We start from the raw sequence: 26,210 nt of genomic DNA, 5'->3' as shown, positions 1-26,210 counted from the left end.
GGTGCTGTGGGCAATATGAAAATAAAACAATTCAAAAGGGAAACAAAGTGTCCTAATACTGATAGTCTGAAACACTAGTCTGTTTCCCCATAACAATTGAGCAAAAGGCAAGGCAAGTGACGCTGAAGGCTTTACCTCCCGTCAAGACAGGATCAAAAACTGAAAAAAGAATGGGTTTCCATAGAAAACTATACAGGGAAAGTTGTTATGTACCAGTATACAAAGGGGAGTAACTTGTGCAAGCCAAAACTAAAAGCTGTAAGCGCATAGTAACGTAGGGGGGATGTTTTGATTCTCATCTATGCTTCTCCATGCTTCCTCTTCACAACATGAGTGGTGAAGCTGCGATTGTGTTCTCCTCAAGTGGCAACAATTCAGGGGAAATGGCTTTGACTTTGCATCCTCTGCAAACACAATTTTGAATTGTCCTTTTAAAATGTGCTTTGGGCTTTTAGTGATGCCTTCAAGCAATTAAAATAAAATAAATATATATAAAAATAGGATACATATAGCAGTGACAGCTTACAGTATTGTTTGTTCACTTATTTCCCACTGTGAGCAGAATTTGCCAGTGGGATTTAGTTAACCGAGGCCTTCTGTGCACCAGCTTGTCAACTGCAAATAATCTCTGCATGTATAAAGGTGACCATAGACAAATTGAAATAATCCCTCCAGAGGTAGCACAAGTTCAGAGCACTTGTGCAGCCAACATAGTTTTTGGCTTTTGGTTGAAATAATAATCATTTCAAGGGTCTCTCGGCTTTCTTACCTTTGAATTTTGGGGTTTGATGTCCATTTTGGTGGTGGTGTTAGCCACCTGCATAAAGATGAATTGGGCTGTTGACAAATTTGGGGAGTACTTGTTGGACAATTGCCCTGGTTCTTGGGGTAAAGTCAGGCAAGTCCTATTCTGAGTTGCAAGAATCCACTGTAACCAAATATTTGAGTCTGAGGCCCCTCCCAAAAAACAAAGTTTTATTGAATTCAACTTTGGGCAGATTCCTGTTTCTTCTGTCTAGGAGATATACGGCGTTTGGTTGTTGTGGTGCTGCAGATCAGCAATATTCCAGTTTTGATCCTAGATACAAAAGATCATCTGAACATGTGGCATGTTTCTGTCTGTTAAATAACTTGAGCGATTCCCATGTGTATTCCTGAAAGTCAGGCATGAAGTTTTAAACGATACCCTGGACTGAGAAGTGAGCCAATCTTCCATCCTCCAATTATTAAGGAGGAAATCTTTAGACTGCTAAAAATGAGGCACACTCATGGATGTCGTGCATTTTAGAGGCTCTGTACGGACTGGAATGCAATATGTTGGCAATGTGTTTGCCTAATCCCACCATCCCTCATACCGTCTACCGCTCCACTATTCCACCCAGAAATCCAAATCTCATATACCCGCAACTTACTGACACTTCCACCACCATCGACCTCGGACTATGGAATGCAAGATCCCTCTGCAATAAGATCATGGCAGTTTTGGACCTTTTTCTACGCATACATCTTCATTTTCTCTGCATAACTGAAACTTGGATTCTCCCACATAACACAACTGTTGCTGCTTCTCTTACTACTTCTCTATCCTCTTCTGTGTCCCCACATGTCCCTCGTGCCAATAGACGCGGTAGCGGGGTTGGCTTAATCTACAGTCCTAAATGTTCATCTGTTTATCACCTGTACCCTTACCAGAATATTCCTCATTTGAATTTATATATAAAATCTTCACAGCTCCTCATGCCGTTTCTCTTCTCATTATCTACCGCCCGCCTGGACCACTTGGCTCATTCTGCAAAGACATTGACCACCTTCTTGGTCACATTCTACCTAGAACTACACCTCTTGTCTTGCTCTGAGACTTTGATCTTCATCTTTCGTCTACTCATCTTTCACCCCCCTTCCTATAAATACTTGACTCTCACCTAATTTCCCCACTTCCGACTCCTCCCACTCATACCTCTGGTCTACCCTCAACTTGATCTTCACCTCTTCATTTAATGCCTCCTCCATATCTACTCTCCCTGTCTACCTCTCTGATCACACCCTAATCTCAGTTTCCTTGCTCCCGCCTACTCCCTCTAGGACCTCCTCCCACTCCTCCACTAAGACTTTCTACAGGTGGGATCTATGCAGTTTTAAAGCCTCGCTCTTCCATGATACCTGCATGCACTCTCTACCATCTTTCCAACACTTATCATCTCTCTCTGCAGATTAAGCTGCGTCCACTCTCTCTTCATGTCTCACATCTAGCCTTGATCAACTTTACCCTTTTTCTTCCTTTCGGCCCACTCGCAAACCTGCCCAACCTTGGCTCTCTACTCATCTCTCTTCTATGTGCCGCCTCCTTTGCCGCCTTGAAAGGTGCTGGCACAAACAACGTTCTCCTACTAACCATGCCACCTTCTCTTCTCAGGTCCTATACGACAACTGTATTAAGTCTGCCAAATGCACCTACTTCTCTGACCTTCTTCACAGTCAATCCAGTCATCCTCGATGCCTCTTCCAAACCGTAACCCGACTTCTTTCTCTCCTCCTACACCTGACCCGTCCATCAACTCATCCCTATCAGCATCTGACCTTGCCAATTTCGTTCTTCCAAAGTGCACTCTCTACGTCAGGACATACTATCTTCACCTTCCTATAACTCCTCCCCCTTATCCTTCCCTACCCCCTCCAGCATTATCTCTACCTTTCCTCCAGTAACAGACTCTGAGATGGCTCACCTCCTGGCCAACGCTCACCCTACGGCAGCCCCCACTGACCCCATCCCCTCTTCACTTATCCCCAAAGTCTTCTGACCTCTGGTAACCTTTCACATCTCCCTCTTTAACATTTATCTCACTACTTCTACCTTTCCTACTGCCTTTAAACATGCAATTATCCTCCCGATCCTAAAGAAACCTACAGCTAACCCCATTCTTGCTTCTAATTTCCGTCCTATATCCCTCTTACTTTTTCTATCCAAACTCCTTGAGCACCTTGTTTATTCACGAATCTCATCATATGTGTCTAGCCTAGATCTCCTTCCTCGACTCAGTCTGCTTTCTGCCCCCACTATTCAACTGAAACAGCCCTTACCTATGTACTTAATTCTCTTCTCACTGCTCGCTACTCCAAATGCTCAACTATTCTTATTTTACTTGATCTGTCTGCCGCCTTTCATACTGTAGATCATTCTTTGCTCCTGCACTCTCTTTCCTCCCTTGGTCTGCGTGGGTCTGTTCTATCATGGTTTTCATCTTACCTATCCAACCGTACCTTTGCTGTCTCTTGAGGCGGCAACACTTCTCCTCACGTTCCTCTGGTCCATGGCGTTCCTCAAGGTTCAGGCCTTGGTCCCTTTCTATTTTCTTTATATAGTTCCTTTCTTGCCCACATTATATCATCCTTTGGAGTCTCACACCACTTCTACACTGACGACACACAGCTCTTTGTATCCTTCTCGTCCTTCTCCTCGGACATTCATCAGACTCTCTCATCCTGCCTCACCGACATCAAGTTTTGGATGACCTCTCACTTCCTCACTCTCAATGCCGAAAAAACAGAGGTCCTATTCGTTCCCACTAACACTCTCATCTCACAATCTCCTCTCTTCCATCTCTTTTCTGCGCTCCTGTCTCTCAATCTGTCACTCTGACTGCAATCTCCTTTGACCACCACATCTCCATTACATCCCACGCCTGTCGATTTCATCTCTTCAACATTCGCAAAGTCCGCCCTTTTCTCACTTTCCATGCTACAAAACTCATCTCCTCACTAGTCTTCTCCCGACTATCCTATTGTTCTGTCCTGTTCTTAGATCTTCCCCACTCATGCCTTGCTCCTCTTAAATCTATCTATCATTCTTCATTTCGCTCACTCTGTCTTCTCTCCTACCGTGACCCAATTTCTCCTTCCCTAGCCTCTCTTGGCTGGTTGTCCTTCTATTCTCAACTTAAATACAACTTTCTCTGTTTTGTGTTCAAAAGTCTCTATGGCCTTGCTCCTGACTACCTTGCATCTTGCCTTGCTTTTTACTCTCCATCTCGCTCCCTCCGCTCTTCTAATCTTTTTAGACTCAATGTCCCACGTCCCCCTTGTGCCCAATCCCGTTTTCGCTTGTTCCAGCTCCAAGCCCCTGTTCACTGGAACATGCTTCCCCGTCTCTTCGCTCCATTACTTCCTATCCTCTGTTCCATACTTCTCTAAAAACCCACCTGCTACAGTCCTCTAATTGACTTAATCTGCTTATGTACACTGATTCACTTTCTCTTATGAATGCTAATTGATTGTTACTGTTTATGAACACTGATTGACTGATTACTCCCACGAATGCTAATTTGGTGTTACTATTTATGAACACAGTTTGAATGTTACTGTTTATGAACGCTGATTTGCATTCTGATTCATTATATTGTTTGACTGTCCTATGTAAAGCGCTTTGGATATAGGCGCTATATAAAACACTATAATTACAAAAACAAATAAAAAACGGCACCACCAGAACTTGACACTCCCAGTGGTTTTCACCAATTTTTCAGTTTTTATGTCTGGGTTAAGTAGTCTTCGATTTTTCATCATCTGAAAGTTAATCTGAGGCAGGTGTGGATGCATTTCATTCATATGCATTGTTGAAGCATGTGAACTTCAAGTTTAGTGCATAACCTGAGCTAGAGAGAGAGGTTTGAGACGGCATTCAGCCAAATAATATACTGAGAAAGGGGAAGTGAGGTCCTGGGTTTCCTATATGTCCGACAGTCAGTTCTCTCAGCTAAGGTTTTCTTCCTCATACAACCCTTAGTACTGTAAATTCGGAAATCAGTGGTCGCCAGACTGCTCCCTGCCCTCCTCTGCCAATTCCCAGATCATTGTTGTTTGAGACAAAGTGAGACAGGGAGAGAAAGAGAGACACTGGTAGGGAGACTTTTATACAAAGAAAGTTCTGCCTAAGCACGTTTCATTCAAATTGCTCTTCCTCAGGGAATATAAATTTGTGATGTTCCTAAACATTTACTGCTTGATTTTATTCTTCAAAAAGAAGTACACATTAATCAAAAGGCCCCACCTTTCTTATGACAAAATGAACCAGCAAAGAAATATTAAAATACATAAATTATTTATTCAGTGATGGTAGTTGTATTTTCTAAAGAATTGGTTGTGTCGCGATTTTCCAACAAAACAAATGTGTACTTCTTTTCTGAGCACTGGACCAAAATTATGTAGATAATCTGATTGCCTCTGCTGATTACTAACAGATTGGTGTGTTACTTTTGTTCCCAGATAACTCAGATCCCACTCCCATCTGCACTGCCCAGGAGAAATATATTCTAAATGACAGGGGTAAATAAAGTTTTGTTTCTTCCAAAAAATATATCGATTTATTAATGTCTGAGATTCTTTTAAAAGTTGATTGTTATTTCATGAAGACTGCCTTTATATCATCTAAAAAGTTCAAACTAATTCCTACTTGAAAGACATTCTAACATAATATGTATGGTTTGTAAACTCTTAACAGTCGCTCGACAATCTCTTTTTACACTTGATGCATCACGATACCGAAACTCAGTGTCCACTTAGGGCATTCATTTCAGGCATCGGTTTCCGATTAGAGCATGGCTGAATGACCTGATGTTTATATGTAAACAGAGGAATCAATAGTCAGGTTTTGAGATTACTAGCTGGTCTGAACATATGGCTTGCTTCCGTCTATCCAATTTCTGGGCCAATGCCCATGTGTATTCTTGAAAGTCCGGCATGAAGAAGCAGCAACTGGACTGCCAGTCTTCAAATGACAAATTACTAAGCAGAATATTCTTAAGAGTGCTAGAAAAGATGCACACTCATGCATGCTGTGCAGCTTAGAGACTCGAGATGGTGAAATGCATGACTGGTAGGCAGAATTATATGACGTACCCTTTGGGAGCCCCACACACAATTAAGAGTACAGTTTCACTTTTGGTACACGCCTGTACTACACAGTTAAAGTGGTAGCAGTAGCAGAACAGCCAGACTTATCTCAAGAGTAAGTGAGCAGTATCAAATAGTTATACAAAGGACAGCAATTACTATGATTCAGGCAAACACTGACTCAAGGTTTCTAAGTAAAAGAACATATATTTATTTACTCAACAGTTGTACAACATTTCACTATTCTAAGCAAGTTAAAAATCACATTCATAAATACACCACACCACTTCCCTTAAATTCCAGACAAGTTAAGCTCACAAAATGAAGTGGGAGCAAAATGGCACTCCAGCAATTTAAAAGGGAGGGAAAGTCAAAGTTATTGGAAATTAAATCAAACCAACAGGTAAATACTCAGGGCAATTGAACAAGAGGAACTTCAGCGAGGAGATCAGCTTGAAAAGGCTTAAGGCGAAAGTCAATGGGTCAAAAGTATTTTGCTCAAGATCACACAGTTCAGGGTAGTTCGCGGTAAAGTTTGTGGTACAGATTCCGGACGAGGTTGGGTGATAGAAAAGTTAGTTCAAAGAGAAGAGAAGGACAAGCCCTCGGATTGGCAAAAGTTTTCAAACACTTTCACCACGGTTGAACGAAACGGACAACCGGATTTGCACAGTACCTTAAAACAGACGTTCCTGGTGGTTCCTGCAGGCTCACGGTTCCTAAAGCGACTGTCAGACTGACACAAAATAGGAAGACTGGAGGGTCCTGCACCACCAAGGGAAGAAGCCAGCAGCAGAGCCAAACAACAAATAAAAGGTGCCCTCCTTAAAACCCAAGCAGGGTCCGACCTTTCTGGCTATCCGGGCCACTTTAGCTCCGTACAGCGAATTCAACCAGAGGAGGGGTCCTGGCTTGCAGTTTGGGCGAACTGGTCGGTCCCACCAGCTCAACGGAAGAAGTTTCCTGGAGGATCTTCTCTGTCGTCGGATTCTGAAGATTCGAACCTGCAGCAGGGCTTCACCGGGCGGTTCAGTCCTTGTAGGGGTCCTCTTCTTCCAGTACCTCACTGGTTCTTTCGTTCCAGTGGTGATTCTGCCTTTCCAGTCCCAGAGACCCTGCTTTTTATGTAGTTTTCCCCCATTCATACAGCCTGGCTGTCGATCACACAGCAGGGTGGCTGGCCTGGCAAGGCCAGTCCCCTTAGCCAATCAAAAGAGTGCTACTTGGGTTTCCAAGGGAACCCATGGCAGGGGTCCGAAGATCCCTCCCTCACATCCTTCTTACCTAGACTTTCAGGCGCCTTAAGGAGGGCTTCTGTGCAGAAGCCCGCAAAAAGACAGTGAACAAAGGAATCAACCCCGGTTTGGCGCGCAGAGAAAAACACGAGAAAGACTTTAAGAAAAATAAATGGCAAATAAACCCAGCCCGAGCCAATACGGTCAAGAGGGTTTATGTTTGAGGCTAATATAATAGCCTAAAACAATACCACGATTATATAAGATAATCGCGGTAGAAAAGTTAGGGTAGTTAACGCTGCCACCAGCCAAGTATTAATGTTAAGGGAGAAAAACAAGGCTCCAAGAGGCACAGACAAAAGGGATAAGAATAAAACCTTTCCAATACTCCATGTAAGATGGGGTGTACTGGGTCTGTGACTACATAAAGTTAATGGCAACTTTACATGTTTCTGGGGGACAATAGTCGGCCCCAGAAAAATGAAGTCTGTGGGAAGTCTAAAAGACAACCATGTGATACTGCACTGAAGGTGCTGTGTAACACACATGACAAGTGGTGCTCATGGAGTAAGTGAGGCTCCAGAGCCCAAGAACACACAAAATGGTAAAAACACACACGGCAAAGCACATGTAAGAGTGGGAAAAAAGGTTCACACTCTTACCAGGTGAAAAAATAAATCCTAGAAATCCAGCAAAGCTGCTGAGGGACTCATTAGGTAAGGTAAATCAGCCATTTATGAGAATTCTCCCTAAAACTCGCCCCCCCACCCCCAGACTAAAGGACAGGAGGATTTAATCCACTCCTGGATGAATCTCTACCTCTAGTCGGTTAAAAACATCCTAGAGAGACCATCGGCATTTTGGTGGTGACATCCTGCTCTGTGCTCAATGGTGAAATCAAACCCTTGCAGGCAGATTGACCATTTTAGTCGTTTTGGGTTCTCCCCTTTCATTTGCATTAACCATCTCAAGGGTTGGTGGTCAGTTTGAATCACAAAAGTAGATCCATACAAGTATGGTCTAACCCTCTTCAAAGACCACACAATGGAAAAACATTCACGCTCTATGGTTGCCCACCTTTTTTCTGGTTCCTTCAGTTTCCTATTGATGAAGCAAATGGGGTGTTCCCTACCTTTCTCATCCAGTTGACTAAGGACAGCACCTATACCTATATTGGAGACATCTGTCTGCACAATGAAGGGTTGGTGATAATCAGGAGCTCTTTGGACTGGAGCTTGACTAAGGGCGTTCTTCAGGCTTTAAAAAGCGTAAGTGCACTCCCCATTCCATTTAACCTTTTTAGGGAATTTTGGAGAGGAGACCACATTCAAGGGAGAAGCTATGGTCCCATAGTTCTCAATGAAATATCTGTAGTACCCAGTGAGGCCTAGGAAAGCTCTCACTTGGGTTTGAGTAGTAGGGGTGGCCTAGTTTTGCACAGCGTGTACTTTGCTGGGCAATGGCCTTATTTCACCTCCTCCCACCTCATGACCAAGGTAGACCACTTTGCTCAGACCAATTTGACATGTGCTTGCCTTTATGGTCAGAAGGGCCTGCTCAAGAGCCTGCAAAACCTATCAAAGGTGATAAATATGTTCTTTCCATGTAGGGCTGAACACTGCAATGGCATCCAAGTATGCCATGCAGAAGTCCTCCATCCCATTCAGAACTTGATTAACCATCCTTTGAAATGTAGCAGGTGCATTCCCTAGTCCAAAAGGCATTACCTTAAACTGGTAGAGGCCTGCTGGGGTGGAAAATGCAGTTTTCTCCTTGACATGGTCTGTCAGTGCTATTTGCCAATAGCCTGAGGTTAGGTCAAATGTACTGAGGTACTTGGCTGAACCAAGTCTATCCACCAGTTCATCTGTCCTTGGCAAAGGATGGGCATCAGTCTTAGTGATTGCACTTAGGGCTCTATAGTCCACACAGAATGTCAACTCCTCGGGTCCTGCCTTTGGTACTAACACAAATGGACTAGACCATGGACTTGTAGATGGCTCTATAACCCGGAAATCAAGCATCTTTTTGACCTCTCCTTTGATGTGGGATCTCACATGTTCTGACATTCTGTAACCTCTGCTTTTCACAGGTAAAAAGTCACCAGTGGGAATATCATGCTGGCCCCAAGGGGTCATGCCTGGTGATAGTGAAATCAGGGAGACAAACTGATTTAACAGAACTTTGCACTCCTGTTGTTCAGAAGTCAGCTGGGAAGAGAGATTAACTCCTTCTATCTGTTCATCTAAAGGTTGGCCTCTGAGAAGGTCAGGTAGAGGTTCAATCTCATCTTCCTCTTGAGCTGAAGCTAGAAGCAAATCTCCGACTTTTGGTCTCGAGACATAAGCCTTTAAACGATTGGTGTGGAAGACTCTGGGAGCCTCCGTAGGTCTGCCTAAGTCCACCAAATAGTTCAGCTCTCCAAGTTTACCCACAACTTTGAAGGGTCCTATCCATTTGCACTGCAAGGCCCTCTGCCTTGTTTGCATCATAACTAGTACAAGCTGGTCTTGACTAAACTCAACCATGTTGGCCTTCTGGTCATGCCAATGTTTGACCAGAGCCTGACCTGCTTTCAAGTTATCACTTGCTTCTTACATCATGTGTGACATTCTCCTCCGGAGACCTATCACATAGTCAGTCACTCTGACTGGCTTGGCGGAAGAAGCACTCTCCAACCCCTCCTTGATCAGGGCCAATGGACCTCTGACTGGATGGCCATAGAGAAGTTCAAAGGGACTGTAACCCACTCCTCCTGAGGGACTTCTCTATATGCAAAGAGAAGCATGACAGTAGAAGGTCCCACTTTTTCTTAAGGGTTTCCTCTAAAGCACTTATCATGCTCTTCATAGTACGATTAAACCTCTCTACCAGTCCATTTGTCTGTGGATGGTAGGCTGTAGAGAACTTGTAAGTGACACCACAGTTTTTTCACACGGCCTGCATGTAGTGGGACATAAAATCGGATCCCCTGTCGGATATCCCCTCCTTAGGAAACCCTACTCTTGTAAAATACCAAGTAGAGCCTTAGCCACAACCTGAGCCATAACAGATCTCAAAGGTATGGCTTCTGGGTATCTTGTAGCATGTTGTGTTATGTTATCGAAACTTCTAAAGCGCACGTACACCGGAGGCATCTTGGCGCTTAGGAGGCGGGCAGAAAGGAGCGCAGCTAGAAAAGCAAGGTTTTTAATCCTCGACGAAAAGCAAGGGTGCGTGAAGACTGATAAGGAGAGAATTTAGTTTGCAGATATTCTGCTCCAGATCCATAAAATGCCCGGTGTACTATGCACATAGACTTGAACAGAATGCACTGAGCAACAGGGAGCCAGTGAAGTTGTCGCAGTAATGCGGTCATATGGACCCCAAAAGGAGCACAGATAATAGAACGGGCTGCAGCGTTTTGAAGCAGTTGCAGCCGACCAATCAGGTTGGCAGGCTGCACAAGATAAAGTGAGTTGCAGTAGTCCGGGACGCTAAGGACCAGGGCTGCCACAACCGGTGCCTGACTGGCAGAGGGAATGAAGGGGAGGACTTTCCGAAGAACCCTAAGTTTAAAATGACCTGATTTGCAAACTGCTCTGACCTGCTCGTCCATGGTCAGGGTAGCCGAGAAGCAAACTCCCAGGTTCCTAACTGATGGGACGGGTATAGGAAGAGGGCCCAATGACGGGGTCCAAAAGTCAGACGTCCAGAACGCATGAGGGGTAGCAGTACCCACAACCAGGACTTCAGTTTGTGTGCCGTTTAGCTTGAGCCAATTTAGCGTCATCCATAGACCAAGTTCCTCCAGACACTTTTTTAGTCTGTGAGCTGTTTCAGGTTTAGTTAGGTCAAGACGGACCAGTAGCTAGGTATCATCCACATATGAATAGAAGCAGAACCCATGTGACTCAATGAGGAACAGCAGATATCTTATATAGACGTTGAACAGAGTAGGGGAAAGCGCTGAGCCCTGAGGGACACCACAAGAGAGCAAAACAGGAGCAGAGCTGAAAGGGGCAAGCGAGACTGACTGAGAGCGATTAGTCAGAAAGGCTATGAACCATTTGAGGACGTGACCAGAAATTCCAGCCTCAGAGAGCCGTGAGATTAGAATAGTGATCGACGGTGTCGAACGCAGCCGCCAGATCTAAGAGCAGGACTGCTCCAACACTGCCCTGATCAACAAGACACATAAAGTCATCCATCACCGAGTTGAGAACAGACTCGGTACCTCTGCCAGGTCGAAAAGCCAGATTGTAAGGAGTCAAACTGTGTGGATTCCAAAAATGTGGATAGTAGTGGCAATACAAGTGCCTCCATGACCTTCATCAGGAAAGACAGGAGTGAATTCGGACGATAATTGGCCATTATTTCAGGGTCGAGAGAAGGCTTTTTAAGCAAGGGGATCACTAAAGCATGTTTAAGTGAATCCCGGATCACTCCCGTAGTGAAAGAGTTATTAACTGCTGACGTGATAAAATGAATCAGGTCCACAGACGTCTCCTGCAAGAGAGCGAGTGGTATAGCGTCAGTAGGGGATGCATATTTGAGTTTTTGAATAGTAGAGAGAACCTCAGTGTTAGAAAAGTGGGGGAAGGATGACTACCATCCTCCTGTCGAAGGGGGTAGCGGGAAGACTGGGGCACCAGCAATAGCTGCAGCCTCCACCAAGTTATCTCGAATGGTGGTTATTTTAGAGAGAAAGAAAGTGGAAATAGTCTCAGAGCTCTTGGGAAGGGGGGACTGCATCTTTTGGTATGGAGAGAGATTAGGTCAAATGGGGCCTTAGGCTTGTTGATAGCCTCCTCTACAGTTTGAGCAAAGTAGGCTTTTTTTGCATTTACCACTTCACCATTGTAGACAGCTAATGTGTTCCTGTACAGAATTTGGAGAGTAGCTGCAGCGCCACTTTCTTTCCATCTGCCTACACAGGAGTTTGCTGTCCTTGAGCTTGGGCGAAAACCAGGGTTCAGGTGGTCGACTGCGCTGTTTACATAGTTTGTAAGGTGCCAGCACCTCTGCAGTAGCAAAGAAAGCAGCCTGTAGTGTGGTAAGGGAGCAGCTATCGGCAGAGTGACAGTGGAAATGGAGCAGGTTGATAATTTTATCTTTAGGGACAGCTTTCCAGCTACGACTGTGAATCGCAGGCCTAGCTGCAGCAGGAGCTGTGAGTGGAATAAGAAAGGGCACCAAAAAGTGGTCTGACCAGGTAAGTGGAATAGGAATGTCAATAACTGCATAGGAAGGAGGAGCAAAAATGATGTCCAGAATACCACCCCCTTTATAGGTGGGACAATGTGCCCCCTGTAGGAGGCTAAGATCAGCTTCAACATGGTGAAATTGGCAACCCATTTTGCACTAGTGGAATTAATGGGCAGGTTAAAATCTCCCATTGTAATCAGATCAGGGTATTTGATTTGAAGTTCCGTTATAAGTCCAGGAAATTCAGTGTAAAACATGGTATCAGCCCCAGGGGGGTCGATAAATGAGCAAAACTGTGAGTATATGTGGACGAAATAGATATACCAGTCAGGATACACTCCATTTTAAGGGAGTGCTTCGGGAACGTACAGATGACTTTATACTTGGTATTGTAGATTAAAGCAACTCCCTTCCCCCCCAGGATGGAGGGAAGCGTGATCCTCATTGACTAGAGAGTAGGCATCGGGAAGCGATAGCACAATCATAGTGCTAGATGTCTCTCTAAGCCAGGTTTCAGTGAGGAAACGGAGATCAAGACCTTTGCCCGACAGAAGATCATAGCAGTCCATGTGATGGGCAACTAGCGATCGTGGATTAGTGTTTGCTGGGGCTGGGAAAGCAGACTACTGCGTAGAGGCCAACCCGATGTGCAGAGTGGTTTCAGAACGTGCAGTCCCTCTTGCTCACTCTGCGCACGGACGGGCACAGACGGGCTTGCCTTAAGCACACCTTCGGCGCGCTGATGGCGTATTCGCAGCAACCGCCCGCTGCACTGACAGTATGTGTGGCACATACATGCCGGAACGAGGATGGAAGGGAGGTTAAGCCCGCCCCCTCGAAGTCAAAGAAAGAGGACTGCGCAACGGAGCCGCGTCCTACAAGGAAACTCTGCAGTGTAGAGTTTATACTGCACACAGCACCTAGTAATGCACACAAAGTTAACTACAATTAAAATATTGTTTCTAGCACACAAAGGTAGCTAAACATTCAATATTGTTGGTCTACTACAACCAGGATAAACCTGTTTCCTGAAGATGTGGGAGGGTCAAGGGGACCGACAATGTCAATGCCTACCCTCTCAAAAGGAACTCCCACCACTGGGAGAAGCACCAGGGGTGCCACATTCTTGGCTCCACTCTTGCCAGAGGTTTGGCAAGTGCGACAGTCCTACAGAATTTGTCAACTTCTGCACCCATCTTAGGCCAGTAGAAGTAGAGAGAGAGCCTTTCGTTGGTCTTCTTGAAACTTAAGTGACCATCCAGAGGTATCTGATGGGCTAACTGTAGAAACTGGAGTCTGTTAGCATGGGGCACTACAATTCTTTTGCAGTCCCCAGGGATAGACTCAGTCGGTTCACTGTAGAAGAGGCCACCTTCCCAACTTAACCTGTGCTTTCCAACTTCTTGCCTATCAAGTTGGTTAGCAGCCTGCTGTCGAAGACCTTCAAGAGTAGGACATTCTCTCTGTCCTTTGCTAAAGTCTGCCCTATTAGGTCCACCTTCTGCCAGTAAAGACTGCAGCTCAAGTTGGTCAACAGGGTGAAGATCTCCAACTAAGACAGTGGGCCTCATTACGAGGTGGGCGCTAAGGGATTACCGGCACCGTTAAGGGCACCGGTGCCGGTAATCCCTTACCGCCCTACTACGAGTTCCGTTTGCGGGTGTTTCCTGAACGCCTGGTTTTAGCAGGCGTCGAGGACGGGACCTGCAAAGGGATACCGGGGTCAATAACTGTACCGCACTTTGTAAGACTACAAGTGACAGTACAATTTCACCTTTGGTACAAGCCTGTACTACACAGTTAAAGTGGTAGCAGTATCAGAGCAGCCAGAATTATCTCAAGAGTAAGTGAGCAGTATCAAATAGTTACACAAAGGACAGCAATTACTATGATTCAGGCAAACACTGACTTAAGGTTTCTAAGTAAAAGAATATATATTTATTTACTCAACAGGTGTATAACATTTCACTATTCTAAGAAAGTTAAAGATCACAATCATAAATACACCACACCACTTCCCTTAAATTCCAGACAAGTTAAGCTCACAAAATGAAGTGGGAGCAAAATGGCACTCCAGCAATTTAAAACAGAGGGAAATTCAAAGTTATTAGAAATTAAATCAAACCAACAAGTAAGTACTCGGGGCAATTGAACAAGAGGAACTTCAGTGAGGAGATCAGCTAGAAAAGGCTTAAGGCCAAAGTCAATGGGTCAAAAGTCCTTTGCTCAAGATCACACAGTTCTGGGTAGTTCTCTGTAAAGTTTGTGGCACAGATTCCGGACGAGGTTGGTTGATAGAAAAGTTAGTTCAAAGAGAAGAGAAGGACAAGCCCTCGGATTGGCAAACTTTTTCAAACACTTTCACCGCGGTTGAACGAAACGGACAACCAGATTTGCAGAGTACCTTAAAACGGAGAGGGAGTTGTTGCTGCGTCAGACATTCCTGCAGGCTCGTGGTTCCTGAAGTGACTATCGGACTGACACGAAGTAGGAAGACTGGAGGGTCCTGCGCCTCCCAGGGAAGAAGCCGGCAGCAGAGCCAAACAAGGAATAAAAGGTGCGCTCTTTAAAACCCAAGCAGGGTCCGACCTTCCTGGCTATATGGCCCACTATAGCTCTGTACAGCGAATTCGACCAGAGGAGGGGTACTGGCTTGCAGTTTGGGTGAACTGGTTGGTCCCACCAGCTCAAGGGAAGAAGATTCCTGGAGGATCTTCTCTGTTGTCGAATTCTGAAGATTCTGACCTGCAGCAGGGCTTCACGGGGCGGTTCAGTCGTTGTAAGGGTCCTCTTCTTCCATTTCCTCGTTGGTTCTTTCGTTCCAGTGGCGAATCTGCCTTTCCAGTCTCAGAGACCTGCTTTTTATGCAGTTTTCCCCCATTCATACAGCCTGGCTGTCAATCACACAGCTGGGTGGCTGGCCTGGCAAGGCTAGTCCCCTTAGCCAATCAGACAGGAGTGTGACTTGGGTTACCAAGGGAACCCATAGCAGGGGTCCGAAGATCCCTCACTCACATCCTGCCTACCTAGACTTTCAGGCGCCTTAAGGAGGGCTTCTGTGCAGAAGCCCGTGAAAAGACAGCGAACAAAGGAATCATCCCCGGTTTGGCGCGCACAGAAAAACATGAGAAAGACTTTAACAAAAAGAAATGGCGAATAAACCAAGCCAGAGCCAAAACAAAATGTATTTGGTCAAGCGGGTTTATGTTCGAGGCTAATATAATAGCCTAAAACAATACCAACGTTTATATAAAATAATTGCGGTAGAAAAGTTAGGGTAGTTACCACTGCCACTAGCCAAGTTTTAATGTTAAGGGAGCGAAACAAGGCTCCAAGAGGCACAGACAAAAAGGGATAAGAATTAACCCTTTCCAATACTCCATGTAAGATGGGGTGTACTGGGTCTGTGGTTTAAAAGAGACTACATAAAGTTAATGGCAACTTTACATGTTTCTGGAGGACAGTAGTCAGCCCCAGAAAAATGGAGTCAGTGGGAAGTCTAAAAGACAACCCTGTGTTACTGCACTGAAGGTGCTGTGTAACACACATGAAAAGTGGTGCTCATGGAGTAGGTGAGCCTCTAGAGCCCAAGAACACACAAAATGGTAAAAACACACATGGCAAAACACATGTAAGAGTGGGGAAAAAAGGTTCACACTCTTACCAGGTGAAAATATAAATCCTAGAAATCCAGCAAAGCTGCTGAGGGACTCATTAGGTAAGGGAAATCGGCCATTTATGAGAATTCTCCCTAACAGGGATCAGAATGAAATGGTTGCTGAATTCAAAGAAGGCCCCACCATAACTTGACCTTCCCCAGTGTTTTGCACAACAGGTCGAATTTGTATGTCTCTTTTTGGACTAACATAGACAACAAAGGGATTTTTGCACCCAAAGATGTCTTGCAAAGAATGCAGCTATGTGATCATCTAACCTAACAACTATACATCTACTCAGCAGACATTTAGAAAAAACATTGTTTCTGCTACAGTTTGCATGTGTTTTTGGTGTGAATTTGATATGTATAGGTCTGTTCCTGGTAAAACTCTCTTGGAGTGCAGAGCTTTAAAAGTCAGAGTAAGTTTGTGTAATAATAATGCATTCCTTTCACTGGTAAAATTGTGCTGGTGAAAATGACTGCACTAAAGTTAAACATATTCAGTTCCTGGGTGCTTAGTCTGTTGGCCCACTAATGACTGACTGTAGTGATTCCAACGCTTTTTGACTTAGCCTGAGGGCTGTACCAGGAGTTATGGGCCCAGAAGATTGAGTTAAGGGCCTGGGTCCAGCAAGGGCATTTAAGAAGGTATACTGGCCCATAACTACGATTATAGCCCAAGGGAGGATTCTTGAAAGATATTCTATGGTTTTTTAGATTTTTATTTTTAAATTGCTGAAAATATGCCCATGGTGGTTTCGTCTGCCAGTGCAGCCTGACAAATATTCTGTGGGTGGAGTCTTGCAACTGGGTTGCTAGGCACAGGACAGAGACCTTTGTCTTGCTGGGCCTCATCAGTCTGGCGCAGCCCAGGTGTGCACCGCGGGTGAGCAACGGCCTCCCAGAATGGAGATGGGGCGCCACGTTTGTTTGATGCTTCGTCGGCATGCTGGTAAATCTCCTGGCTATACAATATTACTGAGCCATACCACCTCGTATAGCCCAAAAATTCCCATATGACTCACCCAGCCTATGCTAATGCTGTACCAAAGACACTTTACACTGCTATGCATAGTAAATATCAGTTTCTTTAGGTATGGGCTAGTGCTGTGTGACCTTTGGCTTGGCAAATGTCTACAACTACTAGTAACCTCATGAACCAGTGGTATATAACACCATTGTTCACATAGTATGCTGCTAATAGGCTAGGCTTCTAAGTTTGCTATAGTGAGACAAGTTAGTCCAGTTAAAAGCTCACACTTTTGTTTTTAAAAATGGACTACATAGCAACAAAAGCTTTTCCCCAGTGTTAATCAAAACCAGAAACAACCATTCTTAGGAGGCACTGCGGACCGTTTCTGTAATTTGCAATTTACTATGGAAATGAAGAAAAATGAGAGGGCGGTGAAGGGCTTATGGTGTATTCATAGATGACACAAGCAAAACCTCAGTTTTAGAGGTGCACTAGCTCCCACCTATCCACCACATCACAGTGATCCCCAATCTGCAACCCTATCAAACGCTAGCAAAACTGAGATAAAGCTCTCCGGCGAACCAGCACCATGCAGATAAATGTGTATTGTCCATATAGGAATGATATATTAGCTCTCAATCTTGTCATACTTGAGTCATCTCATAGTGTTAGTAAAATTATTACAGGGCAGTGTTTTTGTTATTGCACTTTCCCGCAGAGGCTCACTATCTCCAGAGCTCTGGTCCTCTCTAGGCTGGACTAGTGCACAGCCACTTTCTGAATCTTCCTGTCTCTACTCTCGGACCTCTAAAACCTATCTAGAACAGGACTGCGAGATTTGTCCTTGGCCACAAACCCAGGGATTATATCTCTCCAGCTCTGAAATCTCGTCATTGGCTCTGAGTGGCTGCACGGATCAAGTTCAAGACACTCTGAATCATTATAAAGCTTTCTTGGGGCCTGGGACCGCACTACATCCAGCTCTCTCTCTTCCTAAACATCTCTCCTCTCGAGCTCTCAACTCATCTACTCCCATCTCTCTGAGGGTCGGTCGCTTTTCCAAACAGAGAGTTGGGGGCAGATCTCCATCTTCGACTGGGGCCTCCCTCTGGATCAGCCTCCCTACCTCTCTCAAACTTGAGCTAAACCACCTCCGGTTTCGGAAGCAACTCAAGGCCTTCCTCTTCGCTTCTGCTTTCTTTCTTCCTCTCCCCTGCTGACGTACCGACTGCTCCCCGCATTGGTCACTTGGCTACCCTTTGAACTTGGGCCCAAGCTCCTGCATGTCCAGTTGCACTTCGCACTGCCTACCAGCTCACCTAACACTTGAGGTCTGTATCTGCAACTCTGCAGTCCCTTCTCTTTGCACTTAAGAGCCACCCATTGGCTGCACTTTTTGAGTTAGCACACTAGCCACATGCTGGCTGTACCTTTCAGTTACCTGCACTTCTCCCTCCCCGCACATCTCCCCTTCCACTTCCCTGCACTTGCACAATCTGAAAGACACAGGGCCTAGTAAGAATGTTGTTTTGTCCTCTCTGTTGCCCCCTTCTTGTCTTGGCGCGCCTTGAAACACTTGTGTAAAGGCGCGTTATAAATGCCATATCATATCAGTGATCCGCAACGTTTAGGTTTGGTGCAACATGTTGCTTGCGGCTCACTAAATTGTTGCTCACCAGTTGCTCCATGGTAAGGAGATACTGAAGGGATGAGACCTCAGTAGCAGTATAGCTAGGACAGAGACCTTGACTGTGAGAGTATTTTGGCATATTAGACTGCTGTGGTTCCAGCTGGCTTATTTTTGTAGATGCAAGATTTGAGTTGCGTCCATGCACATTATTTTCATTAAATGTCTGTTCTGTACTTATTATAGCAGTGCAATTGTTAAAACCCTGCCCTCTTAAAGGGATGGTTCGCCCAAAATGTTTTATTTCAAAAATAGATAGGCAATATAAAAAAAAATCAATTGGCAATTTTTTTTTCCAAGTCCCTATGTGAAATTTTGAGCAAATCAAGCTCAAAGAAAGCACATGGCGGCATTTTGAATTGCTAAAAATTTTACACATGGACTTGGAGAAAAAAAATGCCAATCGTTTTTTTTTTAATATTGCCTGTCTGTTTTTTTAAATAAACATTTTTGGGCAAACCATCCCTTTAAGATACTTTGCCCAGATGACAAACCAATTAAGTAGCAGAATAATTGAACCATGCAGTGTCCTGGAGCAAATGGTCATAGTCTGTTCCTTTTGTACAGCTAGTAGGAGCATAATGGGAAAATAAAAGGCATGCATACCCAACTTTCCTGTATTAAATAATTTGCATGCACTGCTTTTTGTACAAGTGAGGTTTGTGTTTGATGCCATCATGCATTATATTTATATGAATTATTATTTTTAATATCCTAGTGGAAAAATATTTGTTTGATACTCTGTCCATCTGCCACGTGGATAATGGTCAGATAAGGCCAATGCAAGCCACATTTTTCAGAATTAATTTGCTCCATATTAAAATTCAATTAAGTTACTGTTAGTATGTTTGAATTAACAAGCCAATTAATCCAAATACCTAGTTCCCACTACCACACTCCTCTATGAAGTGGTCATCAAATGCTCAAAGTTTTGACCAATGTTCGCCACCAGGTTTTGTGTATAATCCCATTTGGGCAGAGAAAAGAGGCTCCAAATCCTTTACCACATTTTCACCAAAGTAACAGGCCCCAGGTGCTTTACCATGCCCTATTTGCCATCATATGCCTAAATAATTCTTAGGAGATAACCTCCAAAGCCCCAGTAAGGCGATCTTTAAAGCCTACTATGTAATGACCAGTATTACTAAATTAATATTTTGATATTGATATTATATTTGTATTGTGCTCGTACACAAGTGTTTCAGAGCGTGACGAGGCAAGGGATGGGAACAAGGGAGGACAAAACAAAGATTTTATAAGGCCCAGTGAAATTGAGAATGCCTAAGTGCATGGGTGAGGGAAAGGGGAAGTGCATGGGAGGGGGAGGGAGTGGAAAGTGCTGAGCAAAAGGAATAAAAATAAATAAATCACGAATAAATTATAAAAAGCAAGAAACTGTGGTAGTGCAGCCAGCAAGGGGCGAGTGCTAGGATTAAGGCAACAGACAGGGTGTGTCTGATAAGTGCAGAAAAAAGGGGGAGGGGACTGTAGGGTTACAGATACGGATCCCAGTGCAAGGGATTGCCAGGAGGCAGTCCAGGTGGGTGGCAGAGTGAGCAGGTACCTGGGCCCGAAAGTCAGAGAGTGACAAGGTGTACAATGCCAAGACAGAACAGATCAACAGGTAAGAGGAGGAGAGAAGGCAGAAACTAAGAGGAAGGTCCCGAGGTGCTTCCGAAACCAGAGATGATTCTCCTCAGGTTTCAGAGTGGCAGGGAGGCTGTTCCAGAGGGAGACCCCAGCAGAAGATGGGGATCTACACCCAGTTGGTTTCCTTGAAAAACGACTGACCCTGAGAGAGTTAGAGGTGGAGGAGTGAAGAGCTCGGGAGGGAAGATGTTTACGGAGGGACAGCTGAAAGTATTTTGGACCCAGGCCCCAGAAAGCCTTTGGACAGTGAGGAGATTTCAGGGCTGGACAGATACGATCCCAGGGTTTGAGGCCAAGGACAAGTCTTGCAGTCCTGTTCTGGATAAGTTGCAAAGAGCAGGGAGTAGAAGCAGGTAGATTTAGAAAGAGGCTGTTGCAATAATCCAGCCTAGAGAGAACCAGGGCTCGAGAGACAGTGAGCCTCTGGGGGAAGGAGAGGAAAGGCAGAATACCTCTGAGGAGGTGCAGTAGGAAGTTCGACTTTTTAGCGACATCTGAGATGTGGGCAGCGCGGAGTCAAAGATGAACCAGAGTTTCTTAGCCTCGCAGTGGGGGTAGGAGGAGGGCCAAGGGAGGCCGGCTACAGATAATAGGAAAGGAGGGTGAAGGTGTGCTGATGAGGAGAATCTCTATCTTCCTGGCATTCAGGCAGAGTTTGTGGGTGGCACACCAACCCTTAATAGCAATCCGAGATAAGAGAAGGGGTAGAGGTGACCGAGGGAAGCCTGAAAATGAGTTGTGTCATCAGCATAGCACTGAAAATTGGAGCAGAAAATGGCAATGCGGTGGGGGAGAGTTGCAAGTTATAGGTTGAAAAGCTAGGTTGAGAGGCAAGTCGAAAGTGAGATAGATAAGAGGAAGGACCCAAGTTGGACCTGGGAGGGTCGATCAGAGAGTAAAGAGGTCAGCCAGGCCAGAACCTGATCCTGATCCCCAGGTTGTCAGAGACAGTTGAGCAGGATGGTATGGTTGACCATGTCGAAGGAAGAAGAGAAATCGAGTAGGATGAGGACAGAGGAGATGTTAGAGTCAAGGTTGGAGAGTAGATCTTCTTAGATGTTCAGGAGAGCAGTTTCCGTGCTTCTGGCAGCTCTAAAGCCAGCCTGATGGTCATGAGACAACCAACAGAATCAGAGTGAAGGTTAAGCCGAGAGAGGGCCAGCTTTTCCAGGAGTTTGCTCAGAAAAGGAGTGATGAGATTGGGCGATAGTTAGCTGGGCAGGAAGAGTCAGCAGTGGGTTTCTTGAGAAAAGGGTACACAAGAGAGTGCTTCAGCGGGGAGGAGAAGGCTTCTGGGGCGAAGGAGTGGTTGCAGAAATCAGCCAGGACAGGAGTGAGGGTGTCAATGTGGTCCTTGATGGTTTTGGAAGAGCAGGGAGGACACTGTTTTGACGAGACGTTCATAGATTGGACTTGTTTAGAGTCCTTGACAGAGGAGAAAAGAGGAAACGACTGGAAAGAGGGTGGGAGGTTTCTGTAGGAGTGCCAGGGTTCACAGGAAAGGAGAGGAGAGGGGCGAGAGGGTGGACAGGATGTCCTGGGTTTGTTTGAGATGAAGTGCGAGGGCCTGGGAGGCGACAGGAGAGGTAGAGACTGCAGCAGGGTTGTCCAGCTCCTTTCAGATTATAAAGAGTTTGGCCGAGTTGTTGGATGCCACAGGGACATGTGATTGGATGTGGGCTCTCTTCTTAGTGTGGACAGAGTTGGTATTGCCTTTGGAGCATGCAACAGGCCAGTTTGCCAGAGGTTGAACAAGAAACCCTCAATTTCCTCTCTGCTACCCTACACATATGTGTAAGTGTAGCTAGTTCAAAGTCCTACCAAGAGTTGCACTTGGCTTTGGGCTTCAAACGGATCCTCATGATGGGGGGCAAGAGCATCAAGTGTGTCAGAAATGGAAGAGTAGAGCATCGACAGAGCTGTGTCAGGATGTGAGTCAGCCAGAGGTGATGGGGGTGGGGGATGGTTCGAAGGTGGTGGCGAAAGCCTCAACTGACACACGGTAGGTGGCAGTGTTGTGTTTGGCTTGGGCTGAGGTGGAGAGGGAGGGATGAAGAAGAGGAGCAAGTGATCGCTCCAGGAAAGAGGAGTGGTCAGAAGGATGGAGAGGGGGAGGTCAGAGGACGTCAAGACATCAAGTGTGTGCCCTACAGAGTGAATCGGGCCAAAAGGGATTATAGAAAGGGAGAGGGAGTCACAGAGGTCATGGAAGAGTACAGAGGAGAAACAAGGGAAGGTTTAGATGGATAGCGAGGTTACCAAGAACGAGTTGAGTGGTTGAGGCCAGGAGGGAGGAGGAGAGGTCCGCCCACTCAGAGAGAAATCAGGTGATCTGGCCCAGGGGCCAGTAAAGAGTAGCCATGGTAAGAGAGTGGCTAGGAGAGAGAGAAAACCTGCAGATAAGGCAATCGAAAGAGGAGTATGTCTGCATGGGAATGATAGAGGCAGGAATCCACTCAGGAAAGATCAAAGCTACACCACCACCGAGCCGGGTGAATCTGGGTGTGGAGAGGATCTTGTAGGCATCAGGGAGGAGAGTGTCAAAGCTTGTGACAGAGCTGGCCGTGAACCATGTCTCGGTAAGACCGAGTACATAAAGGCCAAGTTCTTCCAGGAGGTGGGAGATGTCGGATGAGTGTTTGACAGCAGAGCGAGACTTGAGAGTGGCAAAATGGAGAAAGTTGCCAGCCTTAAAGGTCTTCCGCGGAGGGGTACAAATCAGAGGTATGCCCTGCAGAGGTGAGGAAGGAGCCCGAGGTGGGGCAGAAGAGGAGGGAAGAGAGGGCAAGGTAGCTGGGTGGGTGAGGGGGCATCAGAAGATGAAAGGAAATTGATAAGGCGAGGGAAGCGCCCATCAAAGAGGAGGAGATTGGCCTGAGGGCCTTGGACCATGACGGTGCAGTTTAAGTAGACATTAATGATGACCTTAGAGGAGTCAAAGGGGGCCATAAGGGCTTCCCAGCGTGTGCCACCATGAAAGGGAGACGAGGAGATAGGACAGAGTTCATAGATAATATGAAGAGTCCATCGATCTGGCGAAGAAACGACAAAGAGGATGTCGGTGAGGGTCTGTCTGGAAGAAGCGTTGGAATAAGTATCAGCGATGGGGAGACCTGGGTTGGCGGCCAAGCTATCAAAAACTTCTTCCTACCGACCTTAGTGAGAAGGGAAGGATAGTTGATGGAAAAGCAGTCGGAGAAGATTGGAGAGACAGAAAGTGCCATAGGTGAGTAGAGAGACGAGCAGCGGGAAGAGTAGAACAAGCAGGTTACAGAGAAGTATTTAATTCAAGCAAAGTGCACAGTAAGTCTGCACAAGAACAAAGCTAGGTTAAACCTAAAGCAAAATGCAAAAAGCACAGCTAAATTTGACTTTCAGATAAAAAGCAAAATGCACAGCTAGCGTTGACTTTCAAATTAAATGCAAAAAGCACAGTTAAATTTGACTTTCAGATAAAAAGCAAAAATCACAGCTAGATTTCACTTGTAAATAAAATGCAAAGCACAGCTAGGTTTGAAATTACAGTTGGAATCAGGTGTTATTGGTGGGTGTAGAAATGTGATGCATTTGAGAGCATGAACATGGGAGAACAAGCAGGGAAGGAAAGTGAAAGACAAAAGAGGGGGTAGGGTAGTCCGAAGGAGGGAACTAACCCATAGTAAAGGAGGAGGGAATGTCTTGGTAGTCTGGATTTCAATGAAGAGTGAGGTTGCAGCTTCATGGAGGATCATGTGCTGGGGTGCAGGAATCAGTCAAGTAGCGTTCTGGTAGCGGACAAGGAGCAGACAAGGGCCTCGTTTAAGGGCCTTGTTGTGGGCCTTGGTTTGTCTGGACCAGCTCCCACCTCCTGGTTCCTCCGATTGCCTTAAGAGCCAGGTGCAGCCAATGGGAGGAGGCGCAGGGCCAGGCACAGATAGGCAAGATTAATAGCACAAAGTTGCAGCCATGTTGGAAGGCCCCAAAAACCAAGGGCAATGCTGGAAGGTACCAGAGCAAATGGTACTGCGCAACTCAGAAGGAGAAACAAAGCTTGATCTGATGAATGGAGGGAGCAATCAACGTGCGATGGTGAAAGCGTGAATTTAAAAGCACAAATTAGCAACATGTGCACATACCACAGTGCGCTGTCCAAATCAATCAGGCCTTACCCCACGAGTTGTAGGAGATGTTAGAAGCCAGGGGCAGGCTTCGCGTCAATTAACTCGTTGCGGAAGTGAAGAGGAATTAAAGATATTCGATCCTATTTCTCCATTAAGTTAGCAAAAATTTCAAAACATGTATCATATTTCATAAAATTCATATTGAACAAGCCCAAAAAAAGCAGCTTTAACTTGATAATTGCAATTAATTATATAAAACATAGATTCCTTGCATGACCACGCTTACGGAAAGCAGTGAAACAACAACAAATTAACAGAAAATGAACCAAATCATCATTGACTTTCATTTTGCAGGCACACTTTGTACTTCCTTGTGCACAGCTTAATTTATTGAGGGTTGGGTATATTTAAACATAACATTAGCATCAGCCTTGTGCATTCAGGGGATCTTATTTTACAGATTTATCCTTCCCGGCTTTTGTCTGCGCTCTGAATATAGAGCTATAAAGGCAGATTATATATGTTTTGGACATCTACCTCATTTCCCATTGGACAAGCTCTTGCTTTAAGAGCTATTTTGAAATGACTTAATGTGCCAAATGCAGTTCTATCCCACCCCTATGCAAATTGACAGTGCCTTACAACCCCCCGGAACACAAGTATTTTTCTTTAGCAGGGGACGCTGCAATCACACTTACATGGATATTTACTTTATGGTTAGCAGAAAATCAATGTGCTCCCAGGTGTACCTGGAGGGAGACCTGCTATTTGGCACAGGAATTTATTTTGCAACCCCTCCAGGACCTGACAATTTGAACCACCCAAGGTTTGCTGCCATACAAAAATCATGGAACAGACCATTGCCTTCTATACCTCCGAGGCACTTGTCCAATATGAATGCCCTAGATTTGAAATAACATTTTAAAAAGGCCTTTAATCCTTAATGATACACTTTCAGGTTTCTTCTTAGAATGATTGACCCAAGCGCCCCTCTTTGAGAAGAGTAGGCTCAAATAAAAATGAGAGTACCTCTTCATCTTTAAATGTATTTATAAACAAGCTACAAATGTTCACCATTTTCTGGAACATAAATTTGATTTTTAGCCTATTTATTTAATTTGAAACGTACATTACCAAAATAGTAATTTGTGTGTAGCAGGCAGGCCCTGTTGGAGACCTGCTGGCGTTAAGTTCAAAATGCTTCTTAAGATTGTGTCATTGGCATAAAGAAGCATCAGTAAATATGTATCTTTCACAGAGGGTGGATTAACTTTCCTACGAGCAGTCAAAAGTCACAAAGGAATACATTTTGGCTTACTGACATCCTTACTTTTCACCTTTATTGATGGGGGGAAAACAATGTATAATTCCCCAATCTTGCATATTGGATAGTTGCTGAGATGTGTTAAGGGTTTCAATCAGGCGATACACTCTGCTCTCGGCCTAGTGTACAGCGCAATGGAAAAACTTATTTGATATATAGATTCAATTATTTGAAAGATGTACCACTCGTATCACACCCCTTACTTTAAAAATATCCCGGATCACGCTGAACCAGGAATCAGGCTGGTTTGTAAAAGCTATTATTTATTTATTTATTTAAGATCAAAATCACATTATATATTTTAATAGATACAACAATCACCAATGGGGTGACAGAACACTGAATAATATCTTTAAAGCACTAGGAATAAGCAATGAGCAAAACAAATGCAGCACAGAAAATAATACTTTTGTGTTGGTTTCAGATCAGATAGCACTATGATTAGAGGTTCCCCCTGCATCACCCTTTAACCCCCAACAGGCAATGCAAAGAGATGGCAGGAGAGAGCAT

The 26,210-nt window shown here is 45.0% G+C and overlaps 1 protein-coding gene across 3 annotated transcripts in view; it reads left to right on the top strand.

Moving 5' to 3' along the window:
* The window catches only part of CARD19 (caspase recruitment domain family member 19), a 330,029-nt gene that overhangs the window by 244,455 nt on the left and 59,364 nt on the right, over positions 1–26,210 (top strand). For 2 of the 3 annotated variants that reach the window (XM_069643604.1, XM_069643605.1), the window contains one exon: positions 5,260–5,319. The exons of the other annotated variant lie outside the window; for it this stretch is intronic. In XM_069643604.1, the coding sequence (XP_069499705.1) occupies positions 5,260–5,319 (60 nt within the window). The remainder of the gene's footprint in view (positions 1–5,259; positions 5,320–26,210) is intronic. 3 annotated transcript variants of the gene reach the window in all.

Source organism: Ambystoma mexicanum, chromosome 2p (genome assembly GCF_040938575.1).
Source record: "Ambystoma mexicanum isolate Mex_15411 chromosome 2p, UKY_AmexF1_1, whole genome shotgun sequence".
In the NCBI taxonomy this organism is placed as follows: Eukaryota; Metazoa; Chordata; class Amphibia; order Caudata; family Ambystomatidae; genus Ambystoma; species Ambystoma mexicanum.
The sequence above is the reverse complement of the archived record's forward strand: the minus strand, read 5'-3'. Positions and strand labels throughout refer to the sequence as shown.